Source organism: Aphelocoma coerulescens, chromosome 26, assembly GCF_041296385.1.
Source record: "Aphelocoma coerulescens isolate FSJ_1873_10779 chromosome 26, UR_Acoe_1.0, whole genome shotgun sequence".
NCBI lineage: Eukaryota > Metazoa > Chordata > Aves > Passeriformes > Corvidae > Aphelocoma > Aphelocoma coerulescens.
In genome coordinates this window covers 7,444,746-7,460,063 of record NC_091039.1, presented here as the reverse complement: position 1 = coordinate 7,460,063, position 15,318 = coordinate 7,444,746, and the positions used below count along the sequence as shown (strand labels likewise).

At 48.5% G+C, this 15,318-nt stretch overlaps 1 protein-coding gene across 2 annotated transcripts in view; it reads left to right on the top strand.

Annotated features, from left to right (window-relative positions):
* KCND3 (potassium voltage-gated channel subfamily D member 3) overlaps positions 1-13,889 on the top strand; it is a 101,584-nt gene extending 87,695 nt beyond the window's left edge. Inside the window, exons 3-7 of one of the 2 annotated variants that reach the window (XM_068995801.1) lie at positions 2,879-2,980; positions 8,028-8,120; positions 10,726-10,782; positions 11,683-11,930; positions 13,685-13,889. In XM_068995801.1, the coding sequence (XP_068851902.1) occupies positions 2,879-2,980; positions 8,028-8,120; positions 10,726-10,782; positions 11,683-11,930; positions 13,685-13,889 (705 nt within the window). The remainder of the gene's footprint in view (positions 1-2,878; positions 2,981-8,027; positions 8,121-10,725; positions 10,783-11,682; positions 11,931-13,684) is intronic. The other variant, XM_068995802.1, reaches the window with a different exon arrangement.
* Positions 13,890-15,318: the final 1,429 nt, after the last annotated feature.

The following is a 15,318-nucleotide window of genomic DNA, read 5'->3' as shown; positions in this document are numbered from 1 at the left end:
TAATCATGATGGGGACCCGGCGCTGGGCGCTGTGATGATCCCAGCCAATCCTTTGTGTGAGGAGAATAGGATTAACTTCTGTCCTGCCCCACTGACATTTTTTAAAATAATGTCTGTTCTAAACTACAAAAGCTGTGGGGCTTAATTATTTAGATAGCAAGTGGCCCTGTTTCAAAAGGAAAAGGGAACAGACCTCAGAACCATCTCCAGCCCACATGGAGTACAGCTATTAATATTTGATCCCCTGCTAGCCTGGAGGCAAAGGGAATAATGTTCATTACAACAGCCTGAGACTGAATCCACTTTAATAAATGACTGAACTGAAGATGAGGATGAACCTTTCCTGCTACAGGTGAGGTAAGCTGGGCACTGACAATTCCTCCAGCAAAGGAGCTGATATTTTATCAAGCACAGGGAGAAATGGGAATCTTCAGTGGTGACCATCAGAGCATCCCTGGAAAAACCACCACTGCATCCAAAATCCACTCCTGCTTACAGGAGAGAGGAGATCATTGTGAAAAGTGAGGAACACACACACAAAGGCACATACTTGCATTTAAAAGAAACAATTTAATGGAAATGTAACTATGAGGAACAGAGGGACAATGCCATGTACCTGGAATATGAAACATCCCTCATTCCCTTATCCCGGCTCTCTCCCACAGCTCCCATTCCATAGCAGCAGTCCCCATGGATTTTGTTCCAGGTTGCAGCCTCAGGCCCGTCCTTCTCAGGGCCTAGAGCAACACAGCAGTTTGGGAAAGTCTTCAGGAAAAGTGAAGATCCAATTTCACTTTCTTGTTGTGTTCTCAGTCTGTGTTTTGTCCCTGTCTCAGGCCGAGAGCACCTTGGCCCAGCACAGAGATCTCACTCTCACACACCGATTAGGAGGCTCAACGTTAAAATGGGACAAGGAAATCTAGGTGAGGTATAGAAAATAAAGCCAATTTCAGATGTCCCCATTTTGGGGGGTTCGAAAGATGACCTATTTTTCAGATTGGTCATAGTCTGTGTCACCCAATTAAAGCTGCAAACTTTACCCTGTGCATGTCTTTGCCTGAGAAATTGTCTGCTTGAACACAAGGTCTTGATGTTAAACAAATATTTCAGATATTTCCAATGCTGAAGGCCAGAGTGGCTCACACCTGGGCAGGGATAGAGCTCCTGAAATGGCTCCACTCTCTGGACCCACTGCAGATATTTGCCTCCTGCCTTTCCTCTTCCTACAGCGTTTACCCATTAGCACCTCTAATTAGAAGGGAAAATCACGAGCTCCATGTTATTTAAGGGATTAGGCAGCATTTTAAACTACAGCACAATGTAATTATTTTTTAATAGCTGCAGCTATTTAATGTATTTACTTTTAATGGTGTTTGAGTCATAAATTAACAGTAGAAAAGAAAAAAGGCAAATCACTTGACAGAGGAGCAGGCAGCAATTGAAAAGAAAAACTAAAACGCTAAAAGGAATTTTCAAAAATAATCAAAAAGGAAGAGGTAGGGTCAGTTTTTCTTGTTTGCATTATTCTGGACTGCTTCTTATCATCTAACTTGTCCCCCTGGAGATGTGTATTTTTGGAGAGTGTTCTTTTATCAGATGCCAAAGTTAATGAAGTCCCACTGCCACTGCTGGGACACAGGTCCAGGCTCACTGAGGGCCCACTGTCCCTGTGCTGCTGCAGCACGAGCAGAGCAGGGGACAGAGACTGCCAAGGACAGAGCTGAGGGGGAGAGAGAGGGGTTTGAAGGGCCCAGGGTGGTGGGGGAAGGTGAGAAATGAAGGCACCTCACGTGCAGAGCACCTGAACCCTGAACAGCACCCACGGCCCCTGTGCCCGCAGCACGGCCAGCGCGAGGCTCCAGTGCTCTGCATCTCACCCCAAAAAGGAACTCTGGGAGGCATAAAGGAGCCTGCAGCACCCCAGGTGCTGTCTCTGGGGGGTTGTTAACAGCCTGTGGCAGACAATGTGCTCCAGGCAGCTGTGAGCTGTGCTCAGCTGCCCCCTGCACACAGACGGACAGACAGACAGACACGCAGAGCCGCCTGTGCCCCTATTCCCAAAAGCTTCTTGTCCTCCTGACCACCCCTGGTATTTCACCCCAGCCTTTTCCAGGCAGAGTGACCACCCAAAGTCGCCTCCCTCCCGGTACTGGCAGCACAGGACAAATCCCCAGTGCTCCCAGCCCCAACCCCAAGCCATAACTCCGCTCTGTTCCCCAGCCTCAACCCCAGCCCCAACCCCAGACCTAACCCCATCCCTAACCCTGCTCTGTGTCCCCATCCCTAACCCCATCCCTAACCCTGCTCTGTGTCCCCATCCCTAACCCCGCTCTGTGTCCCCATCCCTAACCCTGCTCTGTGTCCCCATCCCTAACCCCAGCCCTAACCCCGCTCTGTGTCCCCATCCCTAACCCCATCCCTAACCCCGCTCTGTGTCCCCATCCCTAACCCCATCCCTAACCCTGCTCTGTGTCCCCATCCCTAACCCCATCCCTAACCCCGCTCTGTGTCCCCATCCCTAACCCCGCTCTGTGTCCCCATCCCTAACCCTGCTCTGTGTCCCCATCCCTACCCCCATCCCTAACCCCGCTCTGTGTCCCCATCCCTAACCCCATCCCTAACCCCGCTCTGTGTCCCCATCCCTAACCCCGCTCTGTGTCCCCATCCCTAACCCCATCCCTAACCCCGCTCTGTGTCCCCATCCCTAACCCCGCTCTGTGTCCCCATCCCTAACCCCATCCCTAACCCCGCTCTGTGTCCCCATCCCTAACCCCATCCCTAACCGCGCTCTGTGTCCCCATCCCTAACCCCGCTCTGTGTCCCCATCCCTAACCCCGCTCTGTGTCCCCATCCCTAACCCCGCTCTGTGTCCCTGCAGAAGGCGCGCCTGGCGCGGATCCGCGTGGCCAAGACGGGCAGCTCCAACGCGTACCTGCACAGCAAACGCAACGGGCTCCTCAACGAGGCGCTGGAGCTCACGGTGAGTGCACAGCCCTGTCCCTCCACGGCTGCCCACCCCCCCAGCCCCGCTCCTCTCCCCGGGCTCCCCCCGTCTCTCAGCTCACTGCTCGTTCCCAGCCTGGCACACGGGATGTGCTATCACACACTGCACGTGGGGTGTGCGGGCACAGCTGGAACCCAGCTGCTCGACTGGATAGCAGGGAAAAGCTTCCTTGAGCTCCTCCTTGAGCTAGGAAAGGATCTGGCTTTCCAGCAAGTTCACAGCTCCCTCTAATCCCTGGGTGTGACGGAGCTGTTGGAGCTGGACTCATTTACACAGCCCACACTATAAATACCCACTGCCTTCCGTTTATTTTTTAAGAGTCTAATATCTACTACCTGATCATCTCCAACAGGACAAGGAAAATATTCCCTAGCTCCTGTTTCAGGCAGGCTGGTGGTGAGTTTATTTTTAAAGGCCTCCAGAGGCCTCTGGCTGCTCAGGAGGGGGAAAGTTTTAAATGCTCAGACTGCTCAGCAGAACCAGCAAACACGAGAGGAGGTTATTACATTAAGCCTGATCAACACCAGAGCAGGTATTAGCACATTTCATGGATTTCATTTCAAATAAATCAGCCTTTCATGTACGTGGGGAGTGAAGAGAGAGATGAAGAATATTTGATTGAGCCCCAGAGCCGCCTAGAACTCATTTGTGCATCCTCACTTGGGATCTGATCCTCAATATCACTCTCCCTGGGACACAGCCCTGCTTTTGTGCCCAGAGAGGAGAAACAGAGCTGGGGAAGGGTCTAGAGAATAAGTTCTCTGAGGAGCAGCTGAGGGAGCTGGGGGGGCTTTTCCAACCACAACAGTTCTGTAAAATCAAAGCTGAAAACCTTTCCAACCCCTGCAAAAGCTGCTCCCCTGGACATGAGCCCACTCCTAGCCCAGCTCAGTGGGCTCAGCACAGGGGAGTCGTGCAGCACCTGGTTCTGCACGTAGGATGTGCTCAGTGCAGCCTGAGACAGATAAATCTGGCCCTTTACAACTGGAACTTTCTAAACTGTTCAACAAAAGCGCTTCACACCAAGTATGGATTTGGAAGGTGGGGGGCCCAGAGCAGCTCTGTTCTCCCTTCCAAAACAAGTTGGATCCCTCTGACTACACATCCAGCGTTGTCTCCTGATCAGCAAATGGCAGCCACGCTCAGAAATCTGTTCCTTGCACCATACATCACTGCTGAGCAGTTCAGGAGGAGTTCCTGTATCAAGTAAAGGCCATGACTGGTCACACCTATCCCAGAGCTTATCCCCACACAGGAAAGGCTCAGGACTGGGAAGTCAGCTCTGCTGGGATTCTGCTCTTTCATTACCCAGAAAACATGCAAAAATTTGACTAAAAATTTAAAATTTCCTTTTAAACTTTAGGTTTCTAGTCTTTAAAAATTGCCAGGAGAGCTTAGCAGGATCACTCAGTTTGCACTTGATCTTCCAGCCTGTCATCCCAGCAAGGATCTCCTCACTTCTCTTGTCAACCAAAACTCCCTGCCAAGACCACTCAGGGAAGAGCAGCTGACACACCAATGCTTAAGTCCAAAATGCACGAGGCTGAGAGAACTATTTGGCTGAATGGGTTCATTTTCTGGCACTTGAGCAAAAATAAGTGGGAAAAGGATCATTTTGGCTACAAAGCTACTGTAGGCACAGGAAGGAAAACAGAAACATTTCTAAAGAGGTTCTAGAGGAATTTTTAACCATTAATAACTAAATTTAGATCTATAGGAGCTCCTATAGCAGGTTTTCACAAGGTTTTCTGGCTGTAACTTCCTTCCTGGTGGGTTTATAGCTCTAAATCATAGAATCCCAGAAGGGTTTGGGCCAGAATCAAGACCCAACACGTCTCTCCATCCCCAGGTAGTGGCACTAATTAATTACAGAACTGCAGAGCGTTTTTCCCTTCAGGTGTACATGACCAGTTTAACTCCACGAGGCAAGATTTTATGTCCTTTCATTTTGTGGTGGAACAACAAACTCTTCTGAAGAGTACAAAATGTGAATGACAGCACAGTCTAGACAGCCAAATTTTTTAAGCTGTAAAAACATAAAGGAACACGACTTGTGTAGCTGCAGTAACAGACACCAAAATATTATCTCCATACTGTGCATATTTGTCAGTCACATTAGTGTCAAACTGCTTCCCTGCTCAGGTACAAGCCCTGTTTTGACACCTTGCCCAGGATCTGTGTGAACAGTAATGGGCTGCACATGGCCAGACTGCCACAGGGCTGCTTTGTCCCCCAGCAGTAATTCCAACTGCAATTACTCCACGGCCATGACCAGACGTTCTCTCTCCCATCACCAGGGATCCCACAGCTCTGGGCTCACTGTGGGTGTTTAGCAAGGGCCCAGCGGATTGTGTGACACTGGGAGGGGTCACCACGGCCCCACGCCGTGCCCTGGCTCTGGCTCTGCAGCCAAACCAGTAAATTGGGAAAACAGGGCTGCTCAGGGTTCCGGAACGTGTGCTGGAGTGTCCTTTCATTAGCACCAGAATGAATACACTGACACCATCTTCCAAGGGAACAGCACGTCTCCAGCCCGGAGCCTCCCATCAAAGTGAAGAAAAGGACTCATCCAAGGACAGCAGCAGGAAGGAGATCTGCTTCCAGCAAGAATGCAGGCTCGTGCTTCACAAACATGTGGATTTGTGGCATTTGCCATCTAGACACAAAGTCCTCAGACTGTTTTCTTCTCATTTTGAGATTTTTTTAGTGGGCTTTATGTCAAAAGTGCTCAAGGGATGGTGAGCTCCTTCCCATGGCAGCAGCCTACATATCCTCTTAGCACTAATCTCCTTGTACAGCAGCTGAAATTCCCTTTTAGCTGCAGTGCCAGGAGGTGCATATCCCAGGAGCAGGAGGCCGGCAGGTCTGGTGCCTTTTCACCAGCCCCAGATAAGCACTGTGGCTGTTCCCTGGGCAGGGCCAGCCCAGCCCCTGAACCAGCTCACCAGGACCCAGTGATGGAGCACTGAAATAGAGGTGAAGTGGAAGAATTTTGGATTTCAGAACTGACACCACAGTGTGCTGCAGCCTCCCCCCAGGCAACCAGCAGTTCACGGAATGTCTTCCAAGAGCAAACTGAATTGTAACTGGCATCAGATCTTTGGCATCCCTGCTCAAAGAGCAAAGCTCTCCCTCCCCCACGAGCTCTTCCATTGCAGCCAAACTCTTCTGCTGAAGACACAGATTTTGTTTGCCTGCAGATGCAACCTCTGTAGGTTCCCTTTCCTCAGTGCTACCCCCAAAACGCCAAGTGTCTGGGACGTTGGCACTGGCCCTGGCCCTGGCCCAGGGCAGCAGCTCCTGCAGATCTCATGCCTAATTTCCACGTGGGATGGCCTCGGGTGTTTCTGCCCTTCTGGAAACACTGAGCTGACTGAAAAAAAATCCCAAAGGAAGATAAGGTACAAGTCCCACTCCCTGACACTCCAGGTTATTCCTGGTCACTGCCATCCCTTGAGCCCTTTCCCTCAGGACCAAGCCCAGCCTTGAGCTGGAAGGCAGAGGGAGAGCCTGGGCTGTGCTGCCAACACTTAACAACTGGTTTGGGTCTCCTGCCAGAGCTGTGGAAGCTCTGTCTTGGCTCTCAGACCCCTTTTAGAGTTCCTCTTAGGCAAATCCTCATAAAAAGATACTGTTTGCAATATGTGCTCTTCCTCTCTCTTTTCCCAGTGTTTTAGTGCAGCATCATCTCTGCTTTAGGGCTTCCAAGGGCCTCCATGGGAAATATTCCAACCCAGACTTCAGTGGAGTCAGTCATCTCAGCAGGAACCAACAGGACCTGCTGGATGTGTTACCTCACCAGGAGGATTGTTAATAAGAAAAATGGAACTGATTTTTTTTTTAGGCCACTTCTAAAAATACGTCAGGGAATGTTCATCCTCCAAAACAACAGCAACAAAAAAATCCATAACCTGCCTAAGATGCATTCCCACAGGATTCTATTAATTCTGTGTACAGGAAGTCAGCTTCCCTAATGTCCCACTTCAGCTGTGTTTTGGCACCTGTCAGGGACGAAGTTATTCCTTCACTTAAGGATCCCAGCACCAGCCTGGGAATGGCATCCAGAGCAGGCACTTGCGGGGAAGCAGTGGGACACAGGGGTGCATTTAAATGCAGTGCTTTAACCACAGCTGAATTTGATCCCCTTGAGAGCAACAAGCAATGTCTTGGCAAGATGTTCTGCCACCCATTTCCTCTCCTGAGCAGTCAGATCCTGCTGTTTTGTGTCTGAGCAGCAATTCCAGCCATGCACATCCATTTTTGACTTTCAGATTCAGGCATTACAGAAGACACCAGCCCCCTTTCCTTCTGAGGCTCAGGGACACATCTTACACCACCTAATTGCTGCTTTAATGCACGTCATTGTCTTTGAGAGTGCTCATCCTCAAAGACACACAACAGATTAACGTGTCGTGAAATCACAGGCGGTTTCGAGACCAGAAACTTAAATAGCAGTAAGAGCATATCCTTAAACCCCAAATGTTAACTGTGCCATTCCCTGCTCCCGTGTGCAGCCGTGGTCAGGAGCTTTGGGCACACGAGCTCCAAGGGCCCAGCACTGCCCGGGTCGGGCAGAGCCAGGGGAACCAGGCAGCTCAGCTTTGCCTCCCAACAGAGACTCGAGGTCAGGGGACATCTGTTGGCATTCAAAGGTCACGGCAAGCTTAGAAGTCTTAATGTATTTTGGAAAAGTACAGCAGCACAGATTCTTTTTTTCCCTTTGCCTTCTGGTTCCTGAGCTTGACATCGTAAGTCAGCAGCCCTTCCCATATTTCCCCCCTAGCTACAGAATACCTAGAAACACACAGGGTTTGAATCGGAGCTGAGTGCACCTGAGTGGACAAGTGAAATCATTAAGAAAAAAATTGAGGAAACCTCCTAAGAGTGAGGAGAAAAACCCGAGAGCTGGCAACACTGAAATTGTTATCTTTACCCCAGTGGAAGTTCCTGCTGATTCCGTTTGTTTTCATGGTTTTACACCTGGTTTGGGGTTTGTTCCCTTCCTCTTTTTGTGGCTATTCAGGGATCCACCGAAGAGGAACAGCACATGACTAAAGGCACCTCCTTAATCGAAAGCCAACACCACCATCTGCTGCACTGCCTGGAAAAAACAACCGTAAGTACCAACACAACCTTCCACACCCACGGCCCTGGGTGCCCGGCCGGGGCGCCCCAAGGAGGAGGTTACACACGGGGTGCTCTGAGGTGACCCCTGTCACACTCCCTCCGAGGGTGGCACTCATTCTGGGCTCCCAGGAACATTCTGCAGTGGGTTAAATGCACTTCTATTTTGTTGTCTTTAAAATAATAAAAACAATTCCCGTGCAGAGGGATAAAATGGGATTATCTGCTACCCCTCAGTCACCCACGTCTGTACAGAGCCAGCAGCAGCTTCTTGGTCAAGTTCATCTGAACACAAATTTTCAGCGAGGGGTTAGGGAGATCCTAGAAATAAGAAGTTTCATTTCTTCAGTGCTCCTGAAAGAGAACCACAGTGCGTTTCCCTTGTGCTGTCAGCCACGCATCACACACCCATCACTGCTGCTGATCAGCACTAAGGGACAGTCCTGCTGCCTTGGGAGGAAGATGCTGCTGGTGACTCCAAACCACAGCCTGGTCACCAGTGCCCACAGGGTGGGAAAAAATAACCTTCAGCCTTGGAGATGGCTCAGAGAAGATGAACTCTGTTCAAGGGTTTAAAGGTTGCACACATCTTTTCTCATCTCTGTCTGCTTGCAAGGGCAGGTGATCTATCTCAAAGCCACTCAGGCAGCTGGTACAGCATGATGTTTCTGTTTGCATCCTGCAAGGTGCTGGGAGCCAGAGTTTTATTTTTCATTACTGACTGATTGTGTATGCAGAAGTCTCTGGGAACATTTCAGATATTTATTTGATACATATGTTTTGCTTCCAGGTTTATAGAAAAGGTTCTGCAGTAAAGGAACACATTATCTATACCATGATTCATTCTAGAGAGAATGAAGAGAGGTTAACACTTGAAATATTCATGCCTTTTTCTATCTGCATCCATCATCAAATGTACTTTTGATTTCTGACTTGCAAGGGTTTCTTTTAGACAAATCACCTTCACTTCCATAGTTTGGCTTATGCTGGAGTAGCACCACTTAGGTCTCAGAGAAACACTGGAAGAAGCTGAGTAATTAATTACAGTGACCTGAGCCCAACGAGCTCTAAAGGTCACCGTGCCAAGGGCAGTGAACTGATTCTTCCTGTATCAATGACTACTGAATTTGTTTTACACAACTCATCTCGCCTTTATTTCAATGTTACATTACCAACAGATATTTCACAACCTGACTCTTCAGTTTAAAACTTTCTGCCTCAACCCTTCAGTACTATGACCCGTATTTCACAAAAACACTTTCATTTGAAAACTTGAACAAATTGGCTGAAGCAAACAAAAGCTGACAGCCCTGCCTGCAGGGTCTGCCCTGCTCTTAGAAAGGCTGTCCAGGGGCAGGTGAACATCTCTGGGGCTGCAGGAGTTGCTCCATCGCTCATGAGCTGAAGTAAGGTGGCCAAAGTGTGCCCTAATTTGTGGTGCGGCACCCCAGTTAGTGGGCGTGGTACCCTAATTAGTGGGCGTGATACCCTGGCTGTGTCAGCCCACCACACTGCTCGCAAACCTGCTCAATGCGTCTCAGCGATTGAAAATGTTCCAAATGTTCCTCTTTTTCAGCAAAGAATGGCAATGACAGTGATACTTGAATTTTGATTAAAACTCAGAAGGAGAAGCTGCACAACAGGTTTTTCCCTCATGTTTTTCAGCCAGTTATTACCATGGTGTAGCACCAAATCAGCAGATTTGGATTCCGGTCTGGAATTACTGGGCCGGAAAGTTCAATGGGTTTGTGTGAGATCCTGTACTTCTCGTAATCTATTAAAACACTACGCAACAGAAAATTTAAATTGTAGTAAAAGCATTTTTAAACACTGAAGAGTCATTTTGTGAGCCAGTTGCAGGAATGGAATGAGGAATGTACCATGGTTGCAAACTTGTTTTAATGGGCAATTCACCTTTCCTGAAACGAGGCAGAGGATTCTCAGAGTACATTCTTTATTGGCATGGTCTCTGGGTTGTCGATGGCACACACTTCCAGCTGAGTGGCTGTGAATGGCTCACAAATCTGCTGTGTCAGATGACAAAGTGACCCTGAAGTACTTGTAGCTGCCACAACAGAGATTACTTTGTCATATTCCCACAGCAGATGGAGTTTGTTCAAACAAAAGGAGTTTTTTTTCCCTCCCATTCCAACTCCCAGATTAAGTCTGGACATTCACATGCTGTATTTTCTCCAAGTGCTGAGTGCCCTGAACCCAGTCCTTCAACCCAAACCCTTCTTCTGTGTTTTCACAGAGTTTGATCAAACCCCACAGTCCATTGGTGACACAATGGCAAAGCAATCCCTATCTGTGATTTGTGAATCAGCAGCTGAAACTTTGTTTGCCTTTGCCTTCAGCTCTCAAAAGATCAAAGTAATAAAGTTGTTACGGGTTTTGTTCTGTTTCCATGAACAAAACACTCAAAAGCTGAATTGTCAGAAGGATTCTGGTTCAGGGTTTTGAGAGAAGGTCCTGTTGCCCATTCAAACTTGAGCTGGAATGCTGAGGCGAGAGATGCAGTGCTGGGACTAAACTTCTGAATGCTGGAATGGACAATGAATTGTGTTTTTATCTTCTGTTGGCATGTTGTCTCGTAGGGATTGTCCTATCTTGTGGATGATCCCCTGTTATCTGTACGAACTTCCACCATCAAGGTATTTCCTTTTCAATTCGATCTGTTTTCTGTATGGTCTCTGTGACATGTCTGGACAGTGTTTGCTTACTTCTCGTTCTGGTCTGGTCCTGGGGAGTTTGTGCACGTGGCTCCCTTTGGCTTCCCAGTGCTCTTGTTCCCTGTGAGAGTTGTTACTTGTTCCAGTGGAATCTGATGGCTGCCTTCAGCATGGTTGCTTTTGTTTCCCATCTTTTCTGAAGCCGACAGGGACTGGATGAAGTCTGTTCACTCTACCTGGGTGTTCATAGCCACACGTAGGAGTTCTTTCTTTCAGGAGTTCCTGTTCCTTAGCACAAAAGCTCTTTACAGATTCAGCTTTCTGAATTTCCTTCCCCCTGAACACTTTCCCCTCTCCACTGCCATGTTTATTCCTCCCAGCTCATGCACTGCAGGGATGCTTTGAACCCAACAGCCAATGCAAGCATTAAGTTCTATGGCCAGGTGATCATCCAGATAAAATACAATCCTGGTCCCAGGCATAAAGGAAAAGTAGCATGAACTCCTTTTGGGTTTCATAACCATGTGGCATTCCAGACTTACTGAGACCATTCTGGAATCCAGACAAAAAAAAGAACAGAAAATCAAACCCTATGGATTTGAACACAACAGATTGACAATCTCAGACTGTGTGGGCAAGGCAGCAGTGACATCCTCACGCTTTTGTCACTGCAACAGCTCCTCCTGTTTCCCTGCGGACACAGGAGACCAAAATCTTCCGTGGTTGCAGTGAGGGCAGAGTCATTTCTTTTTAAGATCTGCCTGGTGCAGCCCTTTGCAGGCACGGAGGCAGAGAGCATCTCCCACAGAGCAGGGGCTGACACCCCCCAGCCCAGGCTGTCGGTGTCCCCAGGGAGTGACAGCTCTGCTTCTCCCCTGCCAGAACCACGAGTTCATCGACGAGCAGCTGTTTGAGCAGAACTGCATGGAGAGCTCAATGCAGAACTACCCCTCGTCGCGGAGCCCCTCCCTGTCCAGCCACCGCGGGCTGACCACGTCCTGCTGCTCCCGGCGCAACAAGAAGACCACGCACCTGCCCAACTCCAGCGTCCCGGCCACGCGCCTGCGGAGCATGCAGGAGCTCAGCACCATCCACATCCAGTGCAGCGAGCAGCCCTCCCTCACCACCAGGTACAGGGCAGGGGTCGTGCTGAGCGCTGGGGCCCAGCTGTGCCCAGCTGCAGGGCTGGCAGGGCTGGCAGGGCCGTTCCCCAGCCAGGGGCAGGGGCTGGTCGCAGCATCTCTGTGTCCCTCCCAGTGATGACCCACACTCCTTGCTGTCCTGGGAAGAACCAGATTAAAGCCAGACTCCAGCGCGGCTTGTAGGTGGATATCAGGAAAAGGTTCTTCCCCCAGAGGGTGGTGGGGCACGGAACAGGCTCCCCAGGGAATGGTCCTGTTGGCAAAATGAACGGGCCAGCAGTGTCTGTCAGCCAAAGCTGTTGGAGAGCTGATGTGGTCCCCCCGGGACACTCCACTGATTTCCATGGTCCAAAAATCTAAATTGCCACTCTAAGCATCACTGGTAAACAAACAAGAGGAATTTCACAATGGTGTCTTAGTAGCTGTGACCTAAAAAGCCATAAAGGACACAGTTGAAGTGTCCTTTAATACAAAATATTTAAAATTTCATTTTATACATAAATTGCTGAAAAAGGATCATTTATTCACCATATAATTCCTGCAAATATTAAATTACTTTCTAAATCCCCCTCAGCCCATTAAGTTTTTTTGTGCACCAGGGCTGGTTTTGAATGTCCCATTCCTCTTCTCCTCACTCCTATCAAAGGGATGTAAAAACTGAAACAAAGCTGCCTTTAGGGCAGCAAGCGATTGCTTTGTGCCAGAAGGGCATTTCAGAGCATGAATTATGAATGAATAAGTGCAAAACAAGTCTCCAGCTATTTCAGTTTCAACATGACAATATTTTAAACCAGCACCTGAAGCAGTAATTCACAGGAGTGTCAACTGTTCTGGGTGCTAAATCAGATGCCGGTGATATTTTAAAAGTCAACACTTATTTCACTTGCTTACCAAACTGTGCAAGGATGGAGAGAGAAAAAAAAGCTTTTCAGTTGTTTTTCATGTGGAATGCAACCAAGTGGGTGTACTGGTTGCCACTGGCAGAAGCACCCAGTGCCTGAGGCTGCCCCACTCTCAGGTTGTGCTCGAGGCATCCAGGGAGCGGAGTGGGTTCTATTCCTGGTGTTTGAGAGATCAGAAACCATCCTCTGGTGAGTCACTCCGAGGTAACAACAGCAGCCGCTTCCCAACTGGGAGCTTTACATTCTGAAAGGACAGGCCTTGTGTTGAAAATGAACACGTTGGGCTGGTAATAGCAGACTCCTGTAGCTGTGCAGATGCACAGAAATCAACCTATCATTTTCCCTCTGTAATTAATTATAGGATGCAATTGATGCAGATCTAATAAGAATGCTCCCAGCTGTCAGATCCTTGAAACTACTGCAGAGAGAAATAAAATAGAAAAGATCAAGGGACAGTGAATATGAAAGAGGTATTTGAAATGCAAGGAAGACAACATCTTTCTCAGAAAGAACTACCTGTGCTCTGAAAAGATGCAGTACACAGGACGGTGTATTTAGATGTCCTTTTAAATAAACTAGAATTATGCAAGAAGGAAATGGAAATAGAATAATTTGCCCTGTGGAAAGCTGTATCCTAACCAGGGGGAACATTACCAAAGCTTGGTGTAATCTGTGTAGACATAAATGGTGCCTTGCAGGAACGGGGGGGGGGGGGGGACGTTTAAGTGGAGTCTTTGAATATTTCAGCTGAATAAGATCCTGATTAAGAACCACAACCATTCCCATCCTTTCTACTACCTCATTTTGAAAAACAAGCCAAGCACTAAATTTGTTTTCTAGTCGTTCCAGCCTCAACATGAAATCAGATGATGGGCTGAGACCGAACTGCAAAGCTGCCCAGATCACCACAGCCATCATCAGCATCCCCACGCCGCCGGCGCTGACGCCCGAGGGCGAGAGCAGACCCGGCCCGGGCAGCCCCGGCCACGCCACGAACATTCCCAGCTCGGCCACCACCAACATCGTCAAGGTCTCCGCCTTGTAAGACGTGTCCCGGCGGGAGGAGGCTGGAAGGAGCCCGGAGCCCCTCTCCCTCCGCACTCCCCGCTCCCTCCTCGCTGCACCTTGTGCCTGGATGGACCCAGCGGGCGTTTGTCACCGAGCGGGGCAGCTTCTTCAGACACGGACTGAGGCAGGAGTGGGAGAGGGAGGAAGGGGCTGGATGGAGGAAAAACCTGCGTGGAGAGCGAGTTGTGCCGTGGCACGGGGCAAAAAGCAGCTGCAGAGGCTGGAGGAAGGAATCATCATGGCAACCAGAGAGTCACTGAAGCAAATGGAAATATAACACTGTGTATCGCAGCACCTTTTTAAAGGTTTTTAATGGATAATATTTATTCATGAGGAAATGACTGAAAAGGTGAAAAACAATGGATTTTGTGATTTTTTTTTTTTTTCCTTCATGGAGCAGAACCTTTAAACCAACCAAAATTTCACTTTTTTTTTTTCTTTTATAGGAAAAGATTTAGACAAAAGAAGCCACCTGTCACAGCAGTCCCCCATCGCTGTGTGTGTGTGTGTGAGTGTGCAGAGCAGGGCCTTGCCAGGGTGGGTGCCCAGCAGGACCCCAGGTGTGCCAGCACCCCCTGTGCACACCCACACGCACACACACACCTCCCACCCTGGATTTAGACTATTTTGTATCCACCTTTTAAGTCAATACAGTGCAATTGCAAACAGTGTGTTTGTCTGCTAATTATTGTCTGTGGAAACATATTTGTGGAGAAAAGCAAAAACAACAACAAAAAAAAGAGACAGGCTTTAGTAGAGTTTTAGTCCCACCTGGGTATCTGCTTTCTATTTTTGTTATCACTTACTTGTAAGAGTGTGACTAGACTACAGTTCTGTATTTTTAAAAAGGAAAAAAAAAAGGTAGGATTCTTTTTTAATACTGTGCACACAAATGGCAAAGAATGAAAGCACTGAACTTGACTGCATCAAGCGTTCCTGAGTCTAACAGAGGTTCCTTGTAATGTATGCCCATGATTTTTAAGTTTTGGTTTCTATATAGAAATTTCTTTGCTAGCACTGGACGTATAACCCACTGTAAATAGTAGCCAAATAATGTCTGGATTTATACTTGATAATAATTAACCCCAGAGCCAAATATCTTGCATGGACAGAGAGGTATTTGGCTTTTTCACAGTCTTAGGGCTCCAGTTGTCCCATCCATGGCTTCTGGGCTGCATTGATTTTGGGGATAGACCAGGTCAGTGATTTCAGTTCTCCAGTCCCAGCACAGGATCTGCTTGAGAAGGGGGAGCAGTACTGGAGTTTGGGAAACGTTTGATAACGTTTGGTACAGACAGCGTTTCCTTTTCACAGTTCTACACTTAGCTTGGGCAAAGTCTAATCATGAACTAACAGAGAACCAAAAACTGAAGAACACTGTGTGGTACTGCCAGGTACCTCATCCT